Source organism: Dipodomys merriami, unplaced genomic scaffold, assembly GCF_024711535.1.
Source record: "Dipodomys merriami isolate MVZ:Mamm:240054 unplaced genomic scaffold, mDipMer1.0.p SCAF_25, whole genome shotgun sequence".
Lineage (NCBI taxonomy): Eukaryota > Metazoa > Chordata > Mammalia > Rodentia > Heteromyidae > Dipodomys > Dipodomys merriami.
The window spans coordinates 19,503,867-19,526,877 of NW_027203937.1; the positions used below are offsets into that span (position 1 = coordinate 19,503,867).

The 23,011-nt window shown below is 35.6% G+C and overlaps 3 protein-coding genes across 3 annotated transcripts; all 3 read left to right on the top strand.

Annotated features, from left to right (window-relative positions):
• The first annotated feature begins 239 nt into the window (after nucleotides 1–239).
• On the top strand, nucleotides 240–1,172 carry LOC138836211 (olfactory receptor 52E1-like). The gene is given in 1 exon segment (XM_070034707.1): nucleotides 240–1,172. A coding segment is annotated over 1 exon segment (933 nt).
• A 7,344-nt stretch (nucleotides 1,173–8,516) lies between these two features.
• Nucleotides 8,517–9,455, top strand: LOC138836212 (olfactory receptor 52E4-like). Its single transcript, XM_070034708.1, has one exon. The coding sequence runs from the start codon at nucleotides 8,517–8,519 to the stop codon at nucleotides 9,453–9,455; it is 939 nt and encodes a 312-aa protein (XP_069890809.1).
• Nucleotides 9,456–20,019: 10,564 nt separating this feature from the next.
• Nucleotides 20,020–20,970, top strand: LOC138836579 (olfactory receptor 52A5-like). The gene has a single exon (XM_070035356.1). The coding sequence runs from the start codon at nucleotides 20,026–20,028 to the stop codon at nucleotides 20,968–20,970; it is 945 nt and encodes a 314-aa protein (XP_069891457.1). The 5' UTR covers nucleotides 20,020–20,025.
• The last annotated feature ends 2,041 nt before the right edge of the window (nucleotides 20,971–23,011 follow it).

A 23,011-nucleotide genomic window follows, 5' to 3' on the forward strand; every position in this document is an offset into this window, starting at 1 on the left:
TGAATGAAATTTAGTAATATAAATTTGATTGGTTCTGTTGAAATGAAACCAAAACAGCACATTCTTAAGTTTTTTTTGAATGAATTATACAGTTATGTCATGATAGGCTTGGTTATAAGAAACGTTAAAGCATTCTTTTTGTTATTCATTAGGAAACTGAAGAATGACACTGGAAAAAATCACTAGAGACTGTAAGTGAATGACAGCTCTCCTTGTAGCTGGGCAAAGGCAAAAGAAGCATGATCCCACCTAACGACACAGAGTTTCATCCTCATGCTTTTCTTCTCCGAGGAATTCCTGGTCTAGATGTGCACGTATGAATTGGTTTTCCATTTTGTGCCGTGTACTTGACGGCTCTTCTGGGAAACATCACAATTTTATTTGTAATCCAGTCTGAACACAGTCTCCATCAGCCCATGTTCTACTTCCTGGCCATTCTATCCTCGATTGACCTGGGCCTGTCCACATCGACCATCCCCAAAATGCTGGGCATCTTCTGGTTTGACCTGAGAGAAATCACATTTGAATGCTGCCTCATCCAGATGTTCTTCATTCACATGTATACTGGCATGGAGTCAACTGTGCTGGTGGCCATGGCTTATGATTGCTATGTGGCCATCTGTAACCCTCTTCGCTACACACTGGTGCTGACCAACAAGGTTGTGTCAGTCATAGCACTGATCATCCTCCTGCGGCCCTTCGCAATTGCCATTCCATTTGTTCTGCTCATCCTAAGACTGCCATTCTGTGGCCATCAGGTCATCCCACACACGTACTGTGAGCACATGGGCCTTGCTCGTCTGGCCTGTGCCAGCATCAAGGTCAACATTATCTATGGCCTATGTGCCATCACTAACATGATGAGTGATATCTTAGCCATTGTCCTCTCCTATGTCCAGATTCTCCGTGCAGTCTTTCGCCTTCCTTCCAGGGATGCCCGACTCAAGTCCCTCAGCACCTGTGGCTCCCATGTCTGTGTTATACTGGCCTTCTACACACCTGCGTTTTTCTCCTTCATGACCCACCGTTTTGGCAGAAACGTTCCTCAATACATCCATATTCTTCTCGCCAACTTTTATGTTGTCATCCCACCTGCACTCAACCCAGTCATTTATGGTGTCAGAACTAAGCAGATCAGGGAGAGGGTTGTTATGGTTTTTAGAAAGAAATGACAGAATTTGGATATCAGAGATTACAAAGCTGCAGGATAAAAATTAAACCTTGCTACCTACTCTCATGGCAGCATTATAGGATCTGAGAGCACTGTAAACTATATACAGATTTCCTATTTATATTAGTAAGTAAAAAAATCTCCCAAAGAACAATTAGCAGTGGACACAAACTCAGTTCCAACCACATATCAAAACAGATACAAAAGAACACAAAGCTGTTGAAATTGCATGAAATAAAAATAAGATGAACTGGGGGAAAATACGTCATTGGCCATATATAGCTTGTGTTAACTCCTTGAAGTCTTCTTGCCACTGCTAAGTAACTACCTTTATTGCTACAGCAACTGAGGCAATGATACATTGCTGCATAGTGTAGTGAGAAGAGGTAGCTGGTGGGACTGGGGCAATGAATAGATGCAGGTAAGTCTTTCAGTCTGAAGATATATGTGACACACATGTCCAGGTTAGCTGCCAGAATGAATACAAATCTTTCTTTCAGTTGAAATGATGATTGCTCTACTAATATGTGCAAAATTTCTGAAAATATTTACGAAGACATGCACTGTGTTCTGTTTGTGTATAGTGCATTTCAGGATCATACCTCATCCTCATGAGATGACACAGAGTGACAGTGTATAAGTGGAAGGTTGGCCTGGGGGAGAGAAGAGGCATAATTTCAGCAATCTTATTAAACTAACTTTTATAGTTGATGAAGTCTAGGAGAAAGGAAAAATGACAGTGTTGAGTAATATTTAAAAAAAAACATGTTCACACTGTGCAACTTTGCTCCACATTCTCCTGAACAGTATTTGTATTAATACATTTCAATAATGCTATATAAATGCATGAATAAATATACAATATACTTTATGCAGACATTGGTAGACTTGTCCTCTGGAGAGGTATTTTGCCAAGTACAAATATCAGAAGAGAAATGTGTGTAACATATTACATATTGACAGTAATATTGTTTTAGAATGGGTATGTATGGTTTTATTTGGAACAACAGTGAGGTTTGAACTCAGACCTTCTTGTAAGTGCTCTACCACTCATGCCACACACCAGCCCTTTTTGTCTTCAACTTTTAAAACATCGTGGTTTTTCCCCCAGATCAGTTCTTTTCTGACTTTATTTTGACAAATCTTCTATTTCTACCTCCAGAGTAGCTCACATTGCAGACCTGAGCCAGAAATCTGGACAAGGATTTTAATATGAGAATAGAAAAATTTTAATTTCTCACCTGATTAAATTAAAATATATCTCTTAAATACATCAAAACCTATGGAATCAATTACATCCTAAATTATACATATAAATGACCAGTATAAAGTACCTAATAGCAAGAATAATTGTCTCCTCAAATAAGGTAAAGATAAGAATTCTCAAATTTCATATGATTTATGGAGAATATAAACATCATGAATCCAGAAACAATATTTGTACTAAAATAGTAGTCAATTATCTTGGTATACAATTTTCAGAAAGCAGGTTTGATTCTTTGTGTACTTCATTCTTCATGATAAGACAAGACTCAGAATTTAGGCAGTACATATATTCATAAAATTGGTCTATAACAGAATTGAAATGAATTATCTAGTTCCAGGAAAATGTTTTTTCATCTCTCTTCTTTGATGTCATGTAAAAACAGACTATGAAATAGACAATCAGTTGTTAAGAACACTTCCAGACAAATGAGGCAATGTCATTCTTTCTGATGGAGGCATAGAAGTCCCTTGGAAAAAAATTATATTAAATGAAGTAAGCCAGACTCAAAGAAACATAGGTCTTATGGTTTCCCTTATCTGCATAACTAGTATAACTAGTATATGTCTAGGACAAGTAGAAGAGGTCAAAAGCTATGTACATATGACCATATAACCTGATGCTAATTGAAATGAACCCCAAGATAGGGACACAAAAGATTTTATCTTTCTTGTTGTTCTTTTTAATGTACTTATAATGTACTATGTGATTTTTTTTTTGTTTCTTTGTATGATCCTCCCCCATGGTACAACCCCTATTGTCACTGTATTTGATTCCGGTGTCCTGCATCTTGTATATACATTTTTCTAGTTTGGGGAGGGGAAGGGAAATAACAAAATGTTGAAATAAGGATACTGGATGACCCATTGTAGCAATGAGATGTACAAGACACTATGTTGAAAACAAACTTTACAACTTTGCAACAAGGGAAGGGGGGGGGAGTTGGGGAGGTGAAGATGAAAGGAATGGTAGAAGATAAACAAAGGAGGGGATAATGCTCAATAGGAAATGGACTCATTACCTTACTCATGTAACTGTCACCCCTCTGTACAGAATCTTCACAATAAAAATATATATATATAAAATTAAAAAAGGAAAAACAAACAGAAAATACTTCCAGAGTCCTCATGATTGTCTATAACTCAGAATGAAATGAACATAGTTATTAATCCAGAAATATGAATGAGACTAATATATTTGGGTAAAGAAGGTATATTCCAAGTAGAGGTGATCATGACTCAAATAATTAGAGTATGTTAATAGCTCTAAATGACTTGATTCAAGTTCTTGGTTGCTCTGAGTCCCTCAACAGCTGACCCACGTGCCTTCTCCTGGGATGTACCTGCTGTCCATAAAGTATCCCTCCTGAGAAGCACACATTAATCCAGGGCTGACATCCACCCTAACACTTCGACAAGAAGGAGGATACTGTCCTTTGTGAAGGTCATATTTTATATTTGTGGGTATGGCTCACAAAAAGGCCCAGTCAAATGGAGAAGCCCAGTACATTGGACAGTGAAAAAAGTTTCTGAAACTCACATCAGGTAGTAGCCACAGTTGAATGCCAGATGAAATTGCCAGTCTCATAGCATAGTGGGGGAGCATCCAGAGGATGAACAGTGACTATGACAGCCAATAGAGGCGTGGGTGAATGGTCAGTGTGTAGAACCTTGGGTTGCACATAACAAATCACTGTATAGTCTTTTGTGATCTCTTGGGAAGAGTTGCTGTAGCTATTTTCTGGAAAGCCTTGGGAATGACGTTTGGACACTGGTCGTTACTGATCATACATGTTTAGTCGTCTGTGTTTAGGAATCCCATTCTTTGATGGTTACTGTGTATTTCATAGTCTGACAGAAATAGAAATTTGAGTTAGAGCCTTTTATGACTCAGATGGAGTTGAATGTACTCTCTACCATCCTTGTTTAACCATATAAATCAAATAATTTGTAAATTTCTCCCAGGAAGGGAGACTTACCAGAGTGAGCTTCAGTGAAATAATTCTAAAATTCTACCATTTTCTCCCAACTAAATATATAACTTGTATCTGGAATATTTTGACATTATTTTAGATAGACTCTAAACATATTTTGATAGGAATCTTGACAACTCCATGTTGGTACTCAGTTTACATGGTTTTTCTTCAATAATGATTTTCTTATCTATAATAGCAAAATACTGTTTTATTTACAAATCAGGTATTATTCCCCCAAACCATGGGTAAAAATAATGGGTAAAAGCCATTGGTAAAAATAATGTCAAATTGTTCAATGTAACATGAATCAGTACATTTTGTTGGAAACTTCCTGCACAGTATCTTATTTTATTACCAATGGTATCAGGTGATGTAGATACTAACCTCCACTGATAAGTGAAATAAGATCCAGGTAATGAATTTCTCTGAGGTGATTAGTAAGTGGGAGATTAAAAACAATGATATCTTCTTGGTTTTTCAGGGCAAAATCTTTGTATATCATATGAACTCATTCTCAATCACCTGTAGAAAAGAGATGAGTTTTGATAATTTACAGCAAGAATCCATGGGTGAATCAGATACTAAGTAAAAGGATATGTTCTATCTTAAATGATGTAAATTAACAAAGCTTCCAGTAAGTCCATACCTGTGCAAATTTTAAGAAAAGCAGGATGGAGTATAGAGATTGTTGGTTCACCTGTTAGGCCAATATCTCCCAATAAATAATGAATGCCAAGAGAACTGTATAGAGATCTTCTGGTTTCAAATCTACTTAGGGATGGTTTAAAAAAAACTATGCTTTATTCATTTGCACTTTAATTTTTAGATGGTGGGATTTTTATTGTTATCTGTGCTAAATATGTCTTGTCCCAGAATTATTATTATTATTATTATTATTATTATTATTATTATTATTATTATTATGGGAATACTGAAAAAGATAATTGATCCTCTGTGATGGAAGAGCTGAAAATAGATATAAAGAAGAGGAATGTTCAGGGAGTTCAGATAAGAAGGAAAATATCAGGAATAAAAATGAGATTTTACTCAAACAGGAATCACATATGGCAATTTTATATATGTAAACCTCATAAAGGAAGGAAGGAAATAAGGAGGGCAAAGAAGGCTCGATACTGTCTAAATAGATTATTTGCAACTGTAACTCTAGAACAATCTAACCTGTTGAAAATGTTTTGGGAAGAAGAAAAGGCGCACAGGGACAGTGAGCAAGTTATTGAAATACATTGTAGACACATATGGAAAAATAATAATATAATCTCTTTTATGATGTAAGCTGACAAAAAGTCCAGAAATCATTACAAAAATATTTACTCTTGTAATGGTCTATTATTTTATGCCTTTAAAAATGTGACTTTGAAATGTGATACCTTTAGTATTTTGATTTTTATGGAGATATATTATTCTCTTCAACTAAAATTATCCATGTCTAAACTCCAAAATTCAAAATATTATAGCAAATAATATTGTGACTTTGTTTCATGTTCTAGAACTTCAGATACACAGAATAATGTAGTAATAATTGTTTTGAAACTAGTGGCAACATTGACTCAGATTAATGACTTTAGAGTCATTTATGCCTTGAATAACATGAAATCAACCCATTTTCATTGAGGATTAGATTCTATCATACAAGTGTTCCAGGACTGATTTGTCTCTACATTTGTTGGTGATCATTTACAATGTCCCCTCTTGGTAGTAATTATAAGTAAGGCTGGTATGAGCCTACTTGTGCAAGCCTTCCTGTTCACATATGCATTCATTTACCTTGAGTAAGCATGAGTGTTCACTTGTTGTGTGTAATAACGAGTATGTTACATTATTAAGCTTAAGGTATAAAAAGCAACTACTCTTCTGCTCCAAATGTTATTTTCATTTCACACTGTCCACTGTGTTATTACTTTATTTAGGGCAGGCACTAGCATGCCTTTTAATCTAAGTAATTTTAGCAGATGTTCAGTAATTTGTAATTATGTGATTAATATACAATTCCTGACATCTAATGATTTTTGAGAATTTTGATGTCACATTTTTTTTGTCAAGTGTCAGTTTAAATCTTTTTTGTATTACTTTAAATTTTTTCTGTTGCAATTTTATCTGTTTATTTTAATGCAATTTTCAAGAAATTATGAATTAGTTGAAATTATTTTAAATTTATTGGCCAACCTAGGAAGAATTGACATCTTAATATTATTTGCCTGTTCCAAATCATTGATAAGTTTGATCTCATATATATGCACACACTCAAAAATTTATAATTTACTTATCATGTTTTTAATTTAAATGTTTACTGCTAAGTACTTTATTTTTAATTTATTTATTTATTTTTGGTTGGTTGTGGGACTTGAACTCTCTGCCTGGGCACTGTCCTTAGCTCTTTAGCTCAACGCTAATTTTCTACCACTTGATCCACAGCACCACTTCCAGTTTTCTGGTGGTTTATTGGAGATAAGAGTTTCACGACTTTCCTGTCTGGGCTGGCTTTGAACTCAGATCTCAGCCTCCTGAGCAGCTAGGATTACAGGCGTCCTGCTTTTTTAAAATTTATTGTTAATTTTCATTGTAAAGGTGATGTTCAGAGGGGTTACAATTACATAAGTCAGGTATTCAGTACATTTCTTTTTGAACAGTACTTTATTTTTTCATTTCATCATGAATGATATTCAGAATTTTTTCTCAAATTTTAAAACAAATTGTTATATATAGAAGTATTTATTCCTTTGTGTGTGCATGCATGGGTGCAAGTGTGTGTGTGTATGTGTGTGTGTGTGTGTTTGTGTGTGTGTATGTGTGTGTGTGTGTGTGTGTGTGTGTGTGTGTGTGTGTGTGTGTGTGTGTGTGTGTGTGTGTACTGGGGCTTAAACTTGGGGCCTTTGGGCTCCCAGATAGCTTTTTAGCTCAAAGCTAGTTTTCTGTCACTTGACCATACCTCAACTTTCAGGTTTTTGGTGGTTAAAGGAGAAAAAAAAATTCTCATGGTCTTTCCTTTGGAGGCCAGCTTCAAACTGTGATCTTCAGATTGTAGACTCTTAAGTAGTTAGGATTACAACTGTGAATCGCTGGCACTGGGCAAAAGCATAGATTCTTAGACTTGACATTAAATGGTTAGCTCTAAATTTCCCCTAAAAGATTATATAATTTATGAACAAGAAAGTTAATTTTTTTTAGGATTGGTTTTTCCTTACTAATATTTCTTGATAATGTAGACTGGCTAGAAATACCAGAGAAAACCAAGTGGAATTGTTGTATTCTCAATTTTATGGGAAATTTTTTTGAAATATTTCAACATTCAGAATATTAACTTTTATGTTCTTCAAATTGATCACATTTTATTTTTTCCTAGTTTAATGTTTATGATTTTGATTTTCAAAGTCATGCCTAGATGTGAAACTTAATTGAATGTTTTACTACCTCTGTTAAAATTGTTTTATATTAATTTATTATGTAATAAATCCCAAATATTTATATTATAAAGCCAGTAATGTACTAATAATGGACTCATCAAACAAAGATTTAGATCAATCTTGTTAAGAGATACATATGAATATATTGCTATGAAGACAACCAGAGATCAGGGAGTATGAATAGCAGGTGGACTCTTCAGTGTATATCTTTATTACCATCACTTCATAAAATCCATCCCCTCTCTAAATCTTCACTTTTTATTTATTTATTTTTCAGAAGAGATTCAGGAGTTTTCTCTTAACTATCTGCTCAACACAGGAGCCAAGGTAACTTGAAGATATGTAAAATTTGTGTTTACAAGTGGACTTTTCATTTGATGGTGGTTTATATAGCTATGAATTTTGCAAAAGGATGAGCTAAAGACAATCACGAATCATGACATTGCATACCCATCTGAAAAGATGGTTTCTAACTTCCACAGTCTTCATGAAATATTAAGCAGAAGGGTCAATAATTTCAATGTCTCAAAGAGCTATTTAACCAATAATTCCTGTCATTATGCTCCTAAGAACTTATGTGGCATATTATTATGTCTAGTTTTCATCAGCTATCATATCTTGTCTTCTGTCTCCCCAGAAATACTGAAGAAGACAGTAAAGTATCTTCCAAGACGTCCTCTGAGTATGTCTTCTGTCAATGTCACTGCCTCCTATCCCTCTGCCTTCCTTCTGCTGGGTGTCCCAGGTCTGGAATCCTTCCACATCTGGATTGCCTTTCCTTTCTTCATTGTTTATCTGATAGCACTTGTGGGGAATTTCACCATCTTGTATGTGATCAAGACAGAGCCGAGTCTTCATCAGCCCATGTTCTACTTTCTTGCGCTCCTCTCTTTTATTGACCTAGGCCTCTCTACTTCTACCATTCCCAAGATGCTGGGAATCTTCTGGCTCAACCTTAGGGAGATAAGCTTTGAAGGCTGTCTCATCCAAATGTTCTTTATCCACACCTACACTGGTATGGAATCTGTTGTACTCTTGGCCATGGCAATTGACCGCTTTGTGGCCATCTGTTACCCACTGAGGTATACCACCATCCTCACCAACAGAGTGGTAGCCATCATGGCTTCTGTGGTGGTGGGGAGACCAGTGCTCCTGGTCATCCCCTTCTGCCCTCTTCTTAAGCGATTGCCTTTCTGTGGACACTATATAATCCCTCATACTTACTGTGAACACATGGGAATTGCTCGCCTGGCCTGTGCCAGCATAAGAATCAATATCATCTACGGCTTGTTTACCATCGCTGCCCTGATCTTTGATTTGATTCTCATTGCGCTCTCTTACGTTCAGATCCTACAAGCTGTCTTCCGCCTTCCTTCCAGGGATGCCAGACGCAAGGCACTCAGCACCTGTGGCTCCCACGTCTCTGTCATCTTAGCTTTTTACACACCAGCATTTTTCTCCTTCATGACTCACCGGTTTGGTAGAAATATTCCTCGCTATATCCACATCCTTCTGGCTAATCTGTATGTGGTGGTTCCTCCCTGTTTAAATCCAGTCATTTATGGGGTCAGGACAAAACAAATTCGAGAAGGAGTTATGGGAATATTTGTAAAGAAAAAGTAACTCAGATTTATTGAGAAGTTTGTCAACGTTTTCCTCTGGCCATTCTCCAGTTTGTTTCTCAGAGTTTCTATAATTGACATCAGGTAAAGCATCACTTAGATGTTACTCTGGCCACTAATAGCATCTACTAACTCACTATTAGTCTCTCCTTTATATAATGTGATTTGAATTTCAAGATTCTTTCATGTGTGAGGCAACAATGCTTATCATATCATTTAGTAAAAATATAAAGGAAAATTTTTTTATTGTGAAAATACCTTACAGAGGGGTTATAATTACATGGGCAAGATAACGAGTACATTTCTTATCAAGCATTGTTGCCTCCTCCTTTGTTTCCCCTTCCTATCCCTTCCCATACCCCCTACCGCCCCTACCCAATCCTCCCCACCCCCACCAAAGTTGTAAATTTCGTTTTTTCGACATAGAGAGTTGTACATCTCATTGTTGCAATGGGTCCACTTGTATCCCCAGTTAAACGATTTGTTTTTCCCCTTCCTCTCCACAAATTATACCAACATCAAATACAGTGAAAGCAGGGGTTATACCGTGGGGGAGGGACATACAAAGCAACAAAGAAATCATCTTATTAAAATGTTTGAAACAATCACATGAAAGAAATAACATCTGAATCCTTATCTTGGGGTTCGTCTCACCTAACATCAATTTATTTGACCTTTTCTGCTTGTCTCCGACATATACTAGTTATTGCAAATAAGGGAAACCATGGGGCCTATGTTTCTTTGGGCCTGGCTTACTTCACTTAATATAATTTTTTCCATGTCTTTCCATTTTAAAGGAAGATTTGAATGGTATTTTTTCCTTCAGGCATTGACCCATGATCTGATATTTTCTAACTCAACTTTCAACCAGCTATTTGTCTGTTAGTACTATTATCATTTAAGTGTTCTATCTCAATTTCACACAGTTATGGCAATCTGCATGCTAATGGAATACCTACTTCATCTGTTTCTGAAACAAACTCATGACTGATTTCTAGTTCTACAATGGTATCAAAACAAGAGGAGAGTATTATATGAAAATAAAAATTTCTAGACTTAGCTCTAAAATGATTAATACATTTTAGGTTTATTGAATTCAATAATTATGAAACATGAACATCTATCATAACCAACTAGTATTTATCTGAAGGGCAGACATTGCCTCACAAGAATCAATGTATTTCACCACATTATAAAGATCATGTCAGTAAATGTGTGAAAGAATTCATATAGTCTCATTAAAAATAATGAAACCACAAAGAGATACAAGAACAAAAAGCTCGGGGCTGGGAAGGTGGCTCAGTGGTAGAGCGCTTGCCTTGCATGCTCGAGGCCCTGGGTTCGATTCCTCAGCACCACATAAGCAAAAAGAAAAAAAGCCGGAAGTGGCACTGTGGCTCAAGTGGTAGAGCGCTAGCCTTGAGCTGAAGAGCTGAGGGACAGCGCCCAGGCCCAGAGTTCAGGCCCCACGACCGGACCCAAAAAAAAAAAAGAACAAAAAGCTGAAAGAACAGAACTACCTCAACCAGATATAATGCCTGTTTCAAAACCAGATAGCTTTCATTATACTTACTGTATCTACAAAGTTTAGTAACCATGGCCCAAATTTAATATCAGATCATGTTTCATCACATTAATGAAAGTTTTATTGGCTTTCTTACCTTTCTGTTCCATTCCCAACTTTTTATAATGGTACCCAGGATTGTATTTCAAATACAACTACCTGAAGCATCTACTTGGCTCTAAAATCAAAATTATTGTATCCAAAGCATTCTGGTCCTTTTCTAGTATTTCAGGATATCTGGCAAAGACAAGTAACATGTCATGTGGATATAGATGACCGAATGATAGGACAGTAATGATGAAATTTTAAAAAAAAACAGATCTCTATAGTTTGACGAAATATCTCTGTTTCAGAACATATTTTGTTTTCTACAAGATCATTTTTGAAGATTTCTAAGATCTTAAAAAATAAAAAACTGTGGGAAGGGAGGTGAAGGGTAAACAAAGGAGGAGGCTGCAATGCTTGGTAAGAAATGTATGCATTATCCTGCCCATGTAATTGTAGCCCCTCTGTACAGTATGTTCTCAAATAAAATAAAATAATATTTAAAAAAATAAAAATAAAAAACTGAATTATTCATTAATTAGTAACAAAAATAGTCATTGTTTCCAGTATAGAATCTTTCCATTTACATTTTCAATAGGCTTTCTTTCGGAGATATCAAACTCACTTCTTTACAAACTAGTATAAAATTTTATCCTTCATTTCCTCATATTTTTATTACATATTTTTCAAATGCTGATAAGTTTATAATCAAGACTCATTTCACTCCCATGGGCGGGGGACAAAGACAAAATAAGAAGGAGAGCACACACATGTGTATTTGTGTGTGTGTGTGTGTGTGAAAGAGAGAGATATGGGAGAGAGAGACACAAAGAGAGAGAGAGACTGAGAGAGAGTATGCAAGAGCTCTTACTCTGAAGAAAATTCCAGGGTAGGTCCTTTCCAACTATGAAGGTTAAAGAAATGGACCCACTCTATGAGGGAGAATGCTTCAGAGTGTAGTTGAAAGCACAGCATCATGAAGCACCTGCTTGTGCCATAAATGTTGAACTTTGCATATGTGTTAAAAATGGTGAGTTCTTGATAGCTGATGTTTTCCTGTTCATATAAAAGACACTTCTGTTTTAGTGACAGTACCTCTGACTCAGGTAATGTCAGTGGTCGGAACAACTTACAGCTTCATCTGTAGAGAGAGAATTATGGAGATCATTATGTGGTCTGTGTCAAGAGTATTCTATGTATTTGAAAAAAAAGTCAAAACAATGATTTAAAAGGAAATAAGAGCACGGTTTTATTCATGCATTGATCCAAGGAAGTGTGTGAGTTATCTATTGCTTTAAATATTGTAGCACTTTAAAATATATTTTCATTTTACAATTTATACTTAAGAAACCTTCAGATGGACATTTCCAAAATGCAATTGCAAATGTAATTGTATCTTAACTCTCTCCTAATAGCCAATAATCATTCAACATTTCTTACAAAAAGAATAATGTTAAAATCATATGTGTGCAGAGACATAAATTTCATTCTGACACAAACCTGATTCTTAGAATACATCTAGAATATTCTAAATTTATTCCAACCATAGTATTACTTTATTTTAATACATTTTTATTTTTATTGTAGAGGTCATGTACAGAGAGGTTATGGTTATATGTTTGATAAAGAGTACATTTCAACAAAGGAGAGGGTTAACAATGCTTGAAAAGAAATGTACTCATTACCTAACCCATATAACTATAACTCCTCTGTAAAGCATCTTTACAATAAAATAAAATTTAAGAAAAGAAAAAAGTACATTTCTTTTTCAACAATGCCACCTCTTCCCTCATACATCACTTTAACTGGTATTTTAGCATCTTTTATTTTTATTTATTTATTTTTTTGTCGGTCATGGGGCTTGAACTCTGGGCCTGGGCGCTGTCCCTCAGCTCTTCAGCTCAAGGCGAGCACTCTACCACTTGAGCTACAGCGCCACTTCCGGTTTTCTGGTGGTTTATTGGAGATAGGAGTCTCACGGTCTCTCCTGCCCGGGCTGGCTTTGAACCGCGATCCTCAGATCTCAGCCTCCTGAGTAGCTAGGATTACAGGCGTGAGCCACCAGCGCCCGGCCTAGCATCTTTTATTAATATAATCCTTCTCTTTGAAATATTCATTGGAATTTTCTTTTTGTTTAAATATAATTTATTTTTATTATTAAGGTGTTATATATTGGGTGGCAGTTTCATAAGTCAGGTAATGAGTACATTTCTTTTGGACTTCCTTTGTTCTCCAATTTTCCTCTCCCTCTTTGAAGTTTTCATTCAGTTAATTCGAAGGTGGCTCATGCCTGTAACCCTAGCTACTCAAGAGGCTAAGATCCTACGATCATTGTTCAAAGCCAGCCAGCGTAAGAACTGTCATAAGACTCCTATCTCCAGTTAATTACTCAAGAAAAGCTGAAAGTGGAGCTGTAACTCAAGTGATAGAACTCTAACCTTTAAAAAATGAACAGCTCAGGGGCCATTCCTAGGCTTTTATTTCAAACCTCAGGACCAACACACACACACACACACACACACACACACACACACACACACACACACACACAATAAATAAATAAATAAACAAATAAATATCACATGGCTTAGAAGTCAGAAAATTAACTAGAATTGGCTTGAGGGGATGTTCCTGGGTTCTGGAAATTTTTAATATCTTATTTTGAATGATGATTTCCCAGTAGTATTTTCACGTCAAATCTCAACATACTTAATACTTCATTACCTTTTTGAGGGAAATTTGAGTTGTTTTCATTTAAGTGCTGGTATGCAAAGATCTGTTATGAATATTAATGTAAAATTCTCATTGTAGAATTACATGCTTGTTTCTCTCAGGAAATATCAAATAACAGAATTGCTGGGAAATAGACACTTGTTTCTTTGCATGGAAGCTTTCAATATAGATACAAACATGAAACTATATTAATATGTCTTGTGAGAAAACAAACTTTACTCTCAAGTCCTAAGCTCCCTATTAAGTGCAACAGAAAAAAAATCTATGGAAAAAGGAGATAATACTGTCTTAACGATGACACTTGAATTATGCAGGTGGAGAGGGGGAAGCTTACCTCACAGATCTTGAGAAACTGGGAAACTCACAAGTAATAACAAATTTCTGAATTAAATGAAAAACAATGAAAAGATGACCACTGAAAATATTCTCTCGCTATATTTCAAGTCAACTTGGTGTAGATCATGAGTCTGGACAATTGGTTATGAAGCTAAACAGAGCTTAGAACACTGAGAAACTGAATACAAACTAATCAATGATGGTATTTCACAAGGCAACTCAACCACACTTTGTGAAAAAATGTGTGGATTTTTGTGTACATGACTTTTTTTTTGGTGATCATGATCCAAAATGCTATTATCACCTGGAAGCCAGCTAGAGGGAGGCTGTGTGGTAGTTGCAGATTGTAGTCAGTCAATTGTTGGTCTTTGCTGTTAATAAGTAAATAGAGGTAAATAAAACAAGAGCTATTTAAGAATAGTCTCCAATTGCTGGAATAGAAAGCATAGAGTGGATAATAAATTATAATCCTTGTTATCTGAGGGTTTGATGTAAGATTAATGGAACTATTTACACACTTTCCCTGAAGTACTGTGCCACCTCATTACAAGATAAATGAGATTATACTGAAGTACCTGATGCTTCACAATTCAGTTCACAGTTAACAGGGGACATGCTGTCCATGGGAAAAAATATGTTGAAATTTAATTCAAAGTAAACATTAGTGCTTGGAGGTTTAACTCAAGGGTAGAATGCTTAACAAATGCAAATCCCTGAGTTTGATCCTTAGCAACAAAAAGAAAATACAGAACCTAAAAATACTGGGCTGTAGGGAATCCCAAACTTGGTAACAGTGTTAATTGCTAAATTAAATTGGAAAAAATTACTGACTACCTAAAATACATAAAAAAAAATTCCCTATATTCAGATTTCAGTAAGTTTCTCATCTTGTTTTTAAGATACAAGTGATCATTCTTGGCTCAAAAAGAGTATTTCTGGTTTGTATTTTTCTAATCCTCATTTTCTTTTCATAAAATGACATTTGGTCGAACAGGTAGCTTTATAGCTTGCAGTGTGATTCTTTAGGAGTTGTGCCAAAATTAAAATTTATCAATGGACTAAGACTATCCAACTCTGTGTTGGATATTTGTTCTCAATTTTCTGGCATAGTCATTTTATAATGGAACTCATCTGAGATTCTATTTTTTAAGGGGGAAATGATATTGCATTTCAAGCAAAATGGTGTATGGAAATAAGTATGTACTTACATGTTTTGCCAAGTTCAACAAATAAAATATGTAAATTCAGGCATATTTACATGATTACTGAAAAACACACACCTGGGCAAATAATATCTAAATGTATTAACATCTATGGATGAAGCTGACATTATAAAGTTACTGAAAACAGGATGGTAAGGAGCACACGGAAGACAGAGCAATAGAATGGTTGATCTGGTTAACATACAGTAAATGGAAGCATGAAATACCACAATGAAATTCCTTGTGCAATTAACATATAGTTAAAAAAAACCTTTTTTAAAAAGTACATTGGGCTGTAGGAATGACATTCATTAAATAGTTTTAGTAACGGTAGTCACAGGAATGAATTCATTAGAACAGCTTTCTCTTCCACTTCAGTTAGAGAACCTTGACAGATGAGAGTATAAAAAGTGATTCTTGCTCTCTATTTCTTTTTAAAATTTTTATTTTATTGTAAAGATGCTGTACAGAGGGTTTACAGTTATATGAGTAAGGTAATGAGTATTGTCGAGCATTGCTACTCCCTCCTTTGTTTTTCTTTTACTCTCTATTTCTTTTTTTTTTTAATTGTGAAAATACCGTACAGAGGGGTTACATTTCTTATCAAGCATTGTTGCCTCCTCCTTGGTTTCCCCTTCCCATCCCTTCCCATCTCCCCTGTCTCTCCCCCTCTCCCCTCCCCCCCACCGCGCCCCACGCCAATGAGATGTTCAAGACATATGTCTGAAAAACGAACTTTACAACTTAATCTCTATTTCTATAGCTTAGGAAATCTCCAGTTCTTCATCTTCCTCCTACAGGTAGCTCAGGGTCACCTTGTTCTGAATGTAAAACAAAGGCAGTTTATTTGCTAGTTTTTATTCCTGGTAGATTCTTTTTTTCCTAGAAATCAGAGATTTTGCTGCCCCTTGGTACCAGGCAAGTCCTGCTTACTCTTGGTAGAGAAGCCTGGGGCTGGGGAGCTTACTGGGAGTCTCTAGGGTATCAGGAGGATAATGATGCTCTGAGATCCGATCAAGCTTTAAGGCATGCACAGTGCTGACTGTCCCAGCAGTGTCTTATCTGTGTGGGAAATTTGAGTGCAAATGAGTTGGCCCATCAAGCATCCTTACCTGCAAGACCTGTCCTCAGCTCTCATGGTAAATTTCTTGTTCTACAAATTTACAGCTAGAAATCATGACAGCGTATTTTCAGGGGAAAATAAAGTTAATATTTGTCTGTGATGTTTCTTTGTCCATGGTTTGTTTATTTTTATAAAAAGAATACAGTGTAATTTTTCTGTGGTTCTCTTTCTCCACTCAGCTTATTTCATTATTTCATTATTTCATTATTTATTTATTTATTTTTTGGGTCCGGTCATGGGGCCTGAACTCTGGGCCTGGGTGCTGTCCCTCAGCTCTTCAGCTCAAGGCTAGCGTTCTACCACTTGAGCCACAGCACCACTTCCGGCTTTTTTCTTTTTGCTTATGTGGTGCTGAGGAATCAAACCCAGGGCCTCAGGCATGCAAGGCAAGCGCTCTACCACTGAGCCACTTTCCCAGCCCCTTATTTCATAATTTATATTTTGAGAAAAATGCCAGGGTCTTTATATGCTAATGTCTTTTGAATATATGTTATGTGAATTTTCAGACAGGATCTATTCTGTGAATTATGGCAATTACACAACAGTAAATGAGAGTGGTGTTCTCAATTTACAGTTGAATAGACTGAGTAAAATAAATAAATGGTAAGTTGGTATCAAATATAACAGCAAATGCATCTTTCTGAATTTTGCATATTAGCCATTTGCTGAAAACTATATAAATGTGTGACCTTGTTAAAGATCTTATCATCAAGTGGACTAGAGTGAATATAATAAATATTTATGCCTTTAAACTGTTAAAGAACACTGAATGATTAAAATTAATTAAAATTACAAAAATGCTGATCTTTTTTAAATTTTATTTTTTATTGTAAAGTTGGTGAATGGAGGAGTTTCAGTTACATAAATAAGGTAATGAGTACATTTCTTTTTTAAAAATTTTAAAAATTATTTTGTTGTAAAGATACTGTACAGAGGGATTAAAGTTACATGAGTAAGGTATGAGTACATTTCCTATCAAGCATTGTTACCCCCTCCTCTGTTTTCCCCTACTAGCCCTTCCCTCCCAACTTCCCCAACTCCTTCCTCACCCCCCCCCCAGTTGTAAAGTTCTTTTTCAATACAGTGTCTTGTACATCTCATTGTTACAATGGGTTAACCTGTATCCTTGTTTCAGCATTTTGTTGTTTCCCTTCTACTCCCCAATTTAGAAAAATGTATTTACAAGATTCAGGGCACCAGAATTAAATACAGTGACAACAGGGGTTATACCATATGGGGAAGAACATACAAAAGAAACAAAAAAATCACATAGTACGTTAAAAACAACAGCAACAAAGAAAAAAAACCTCTCGTGTCCATACCTTGGGGTTCATTTCAAACAGTGTTATTCCCTCCCTACTTTCTCCTGCTTTCTCTCCTCCCTGCCTCCCCTCTCATTTCAAACACACTGTCCCATGAGTATCACTGTTGGATGGGTTCACCCTTTATCCACCCATTTCTGTGATCTCTCTTCCCTTCCGCAAATCAGACAAACTTATATACAAAACAAAGGGTATTGAAATCAGAAACTGTGACCACAGGGAATAAGCTAGAATAGAAAAAAAACAAAAGACAAAGAAAATAACTACAAACACTACCCTAAAAAAGGAAGAAAAACAAAACAACAAACACAACAACAACAAAACCTCTTGTTTCCTTATTGTAGAGATCATTTTGATTAGCATCATTTTATATGGTCATATGTTCATAGCTATTGGGCTATTTTGAACCTCTATTGTGAGTATCTTAGGAATATACTAATTATTACAAATGAGGGAAATCATGGAGCCTATGTTTCTTTAGGTCTGACTTACTTCACTTACTATGAATTTATTTTAGCTTAAAATGTCTTTTTCATTTTTGGTTGCTATGATTTCTGGAAAAATCCCACTCATAACTAATAAAAACTTGCACATCTATACGATCTTTTCTCCCAACCTCTGTCCCAAAGACACTATGTTGGTAACAAATGAAATTATTTTTCAAAAATAAGATTCATTGCTTTAATCACTATTTCTCATTCTCCCCCACCTGGTTCATTAGTATTGTTGCCAAGTAATAGGCGAAGAGATTTCAATGTTCTTATTTTTGTTATGTGTAAGTATTAGTTGAAGAAAATTATTTTATATTATCACAATGTGTATGTTGAGTGAAAGAAGCATCTAACTGATATTTTTCACAAAACTGTCATTCACAGAGAAAATGAGACAGAGATTTCTATTATTATTCACAAAGAGTGTTCCTATGCCAGGTGTACTAATATGACCAGGTAAGAGAAAATCTCCATGGAAGAGACTGGGCTCTGCTATTACATCAGGAGTTTGGGGAAAAACTGGGAACTTAGATCGCTATGAAAAGGACATGGGCATTATACTGCAAGGATCTTCAAAACTCAATATGCAGCTAATTATTAATATATGGTGTAAAGCTATTAAGAGGAAACAAATAGATAGTCCATGATAGAAATTAGCACACACAGGTTTCCCCTAATCCCAAGGAATCTGATGACCAGTTGATTTTTTAAAATTTATTTTTACAGGTTTTTTTTTATTGTGAAAATCCCATACAGAAGGGTTACAATTACATGAGCAAGGTAATGAGTACATTTCTTATCAAGCATTGTTGCCTCCTCCTTTGTTTCCCCTTCCCATCCCAGCCCCCCATTTCCCACCTCTGACCCCCTTCCCCGCCAAAGTTGTAAAGTTTGTTTTACGACATAACGTCTTGTTTTACTTATTTTATTATTATCTTTAAGTATTATCTTTTTGTACAGAGGAATTGATGTTTACCAAAGCAGTTAAAGAATACAATATATCTTGATAAATGTCATTCCTTTCAACATTTGCGGCCATCTCCCCCAACCCGCCTCTCCCACTCTTTACATCATTCCTTTTAATTTTGTACACTATCTACTGGATCCTTGTCTGCATTTTCCCCTTCTTTTCCTCTTCATTCATCTGCCCCATTGATTTTTGACATCTGAGGACACACACACACACACACACACACACACACACACACACACACATTCACCTTCAAAATAAGTCTAAGATTAACCAGGTTTTGTTTTGATATTTATCTTGGGGTGTTATTCTATTTATGTTGCTGATTACATGGGCTAAATAATAAACATTATTTTGAAGAATAATTTCCTTTATTAACAATATGGGGCCTAGGGTAGAGAATGAGAGAAATGACAACGTGAATCTACGAGATTTTAATAATGCAATAATGTTTCTTGAATTTGATACCTTTATGGTTCTTTTTCTACATTATACAACTTTCCAGTAAGAGCAGCCTTTCTTTTCCATTCAGCCAATTCCTCTGAGTCAATGTTCACTTAGACAGTTAACTTTCCCTGGCTGGCTCTGAGAAAACAGTCTTCTATGCAATTTGGAATATTATGGACAAATTCCCACACAACACACTAAACTTTGCTTGGTATTCAGTATGGTTGAATAATAGTAACTGCATGATCCACAGTGGAATGACATTAATGACTGAGGCCATCCGAATTCTCTTCCACAGGTATCACACTCTGTGGGAAGGAGACTGAATACAAACTGCGATGAAACCTAACAACTTATCATATTTGAACCCTAGAACTGTCATTTTGATTGGCATTCCAGGACTTGAGCATGTTCAGTTTTGGATTGGGTTTCCTTTCTTTGCCATGTGCCTTGTGGCTCTTTTGGGAAATATCACTTTACTGATCATCATCCCTGCAGAGCGGAGTTTGCACCAGCCCATGTACATCTTCCTGGCTGTACTGGCAGCCACGGATATAGGACTCTGTGCGGCCATTGCTCCCAAGATGTTAGCCATCTTTTGGTTCAGATCTTACTCCATGGCTTTTGATGCCTGCCTTACCCAACTTTTCTTCATTCACACGTTGCAGTGCATAGAGTCTGGCATTTTGTTAGCAATGGCCTATGACCGTTACATTGCCATTTGTGACCCTCTGAGGCACACTTCGATCCTCACACCTTCCATCCTGGTTCATATGATAGTGGTGGTGGCAATTCGAGCTGTAGTACTGGTTGGTCTGTTACCCATTCTGATTAAAAGATTGCATGCTTTCCATTCGATTCTTATTGCCCACTCTTACTGTGAGCACATGGCTGTGGTTAAGTTGGCTGCAGAAGATGTCAAAGTCAACAAAGTATGTGGTCTTTTTGTGGGTTTTAGCATACTAGGATTTGATATGATTTTTATTCTCATATCCTATGTCCTAATTTTTCAGGCTGTCTTTCGACTACAACAAAAAGAGGCCAGGGTCAAAGCATTTAACACCTGCACAGCTCATATTTTTGTTTTCCTTGAGTTTTATGTTCTTGCTTTTTTCTCCTTCTTCAGCCACCGTTTTGGACATGTTCCCCCCTCAACCCACATTCTGCTGTCTACTATTTACCTCCTTCTTCCACCTGCACTCAATCCTATAGTCTATGGTGTAAAAAACATGGTGATTCGTAAGCGTGTGGCACAGATTTTTCTTATAAATCATGGATCCTAGCAGTTGCTATTTCTTTTTTCCTAGAGAAAATTTATACACACAGTTTACACTCTGTGTGCATTGTGTTTCAGATCATAACTCTGGATCATAAAATCGTTTAATTGAGGACTAAAAGTGTAACCTGTGATAGAGCACATGCTTAGACACATGTGGCTCTAGGTTTGATACCATCAAAAGCAACAGCAGTGAAAAATTATAGGTTCATTGAAACACAAAGTATTCGACTAAGGACTAACATCATTTCTACTTTTGGTGACTTTGACTGTTAATCTAATTTTTAGCATTGTTAAACTTCTCTTTGCAATTTACTTGTAATTGTTTTTGACTCCTTAAATAAACTTTGTTGCTGATTTTCTGCCAATTGTTCAGAATAGATATCTTTCTTCAATTGATTTATTTTAAGGATGGATTCTGCCATAATACATGTGTTTATATTATAATTCCTATATTTCTCACTCAATTAAAAAATAAGACCACTATAAATTGGAATTTCTCTGGTAACTGAAGACAAGGAGACATACATTGCTTTATAGCAAGAGATTTAAGAATTTTAATGAAATTTTTGTCACTTCTAAATTAATTTTTTTACTCCTGGAGAATGTTTTCAAGATTTCAAATATTTGAAATGTATTATTATATTTAACTCTGTATACCTAAATGCTTTGTACCTTTAAAAGTAAGGCAAGTTCTTTATTGGACTGTTGTGTTGCTCTTTTTATTTCCATGTTTATGCATGGAAATAGATACTTGTACATATACATGTATAGATACTTGTACATACATATGTACTAATATAAGCCTATTTTCTAGTTGTACCTAAAGGAATAAGAAAGTGAAAAAAATTAATAAATTGAAATATGAAACAAAGTGACATAACTGGAATCATTCAATTATAAAACAAATTATAGAGTAAAAAGTATAAACCAAGAGGGAGAAAACATAAAAAGAAGAAACTTAGCTGATATAAAGCAAAAAGGATTACTATTTTTCAATTTGTGTCATTTCAATGTTATTGAAATTTTATTGTAGATTGTGTTGAACATGTAAGCAGTTTTAGTAAAATAGCCATGTTTACAATATTAACTCTGATTCTCCATGAACAGAGGAGTGCTTGCTATCATTCTAATGCCTTTTACAACTTCTTTCTCCAGTATTTTAGTTTTCATTTAATTGGTTTTACATGTCTTCTGTTAGATTTATTCATAGGTTATTATTTTTTAGGTGTTACTGTCCTTGGGACCATGTTCTCTTTTATCCATCTTAGTATATTTGATATATAGAGAAGCTACTCATTTTTATGTTGACCCTTTTATCTTGATTCTTGGTTTTATGACTTTTTTAAAAGTAGAAGTTCAGATCTTTTCCACATAGAGATAAGTTAATGTCTTCAATTTCTGTTTGCACCACTTTCTGACTTTGCTTTGCTCTAAGGCTTCAAGCATTTACAGAATAAGAGTGGAGAAAGTAGACAGCCTTCTTTATACCTTTTGATTTTAAGGGAATGTTTTCAAATTTTCCTTATTTGCTACAATGTAAGCTATAGATTTATCATATACCTCATTTATTATATTGAGGTATGTTCCTTTATTTGGAAGCACTAAAGTTCTCTAATAGCCAAGTAATATTAGAGATATTGTAATATCTACATTACACTGCAAAGCCAAGCTTAAAAAAATAGAAAAGAAACCAGCATGATAATGGCACAAAAAGTTTGACAAGAAATGTGTTTATTGCCTTACTTATATAACTGTAACCCCTTATATAACTGTTCATCACCTTGACAATAAAACATTTTCTATTTAAAAAAACAGACACATGGCCCAACTCTAGACTAGAGGACCTAGACTATAACCTTTGCAGTTGTAGCCATATACTTTGTTAAAAAGGTGCCCCAAACAAACAAGCAGTCTTGTGGCTCATACCTGTAATCCTAGCTACTGGGGAGGCAGAGAGTTGAAGCATGGTTTTTGCAGGTTGGCCTAGCAGAAAAGTCTCTAAGACTCTATCTGAATGGAGGGAGGCATGGACACAACAGCACATG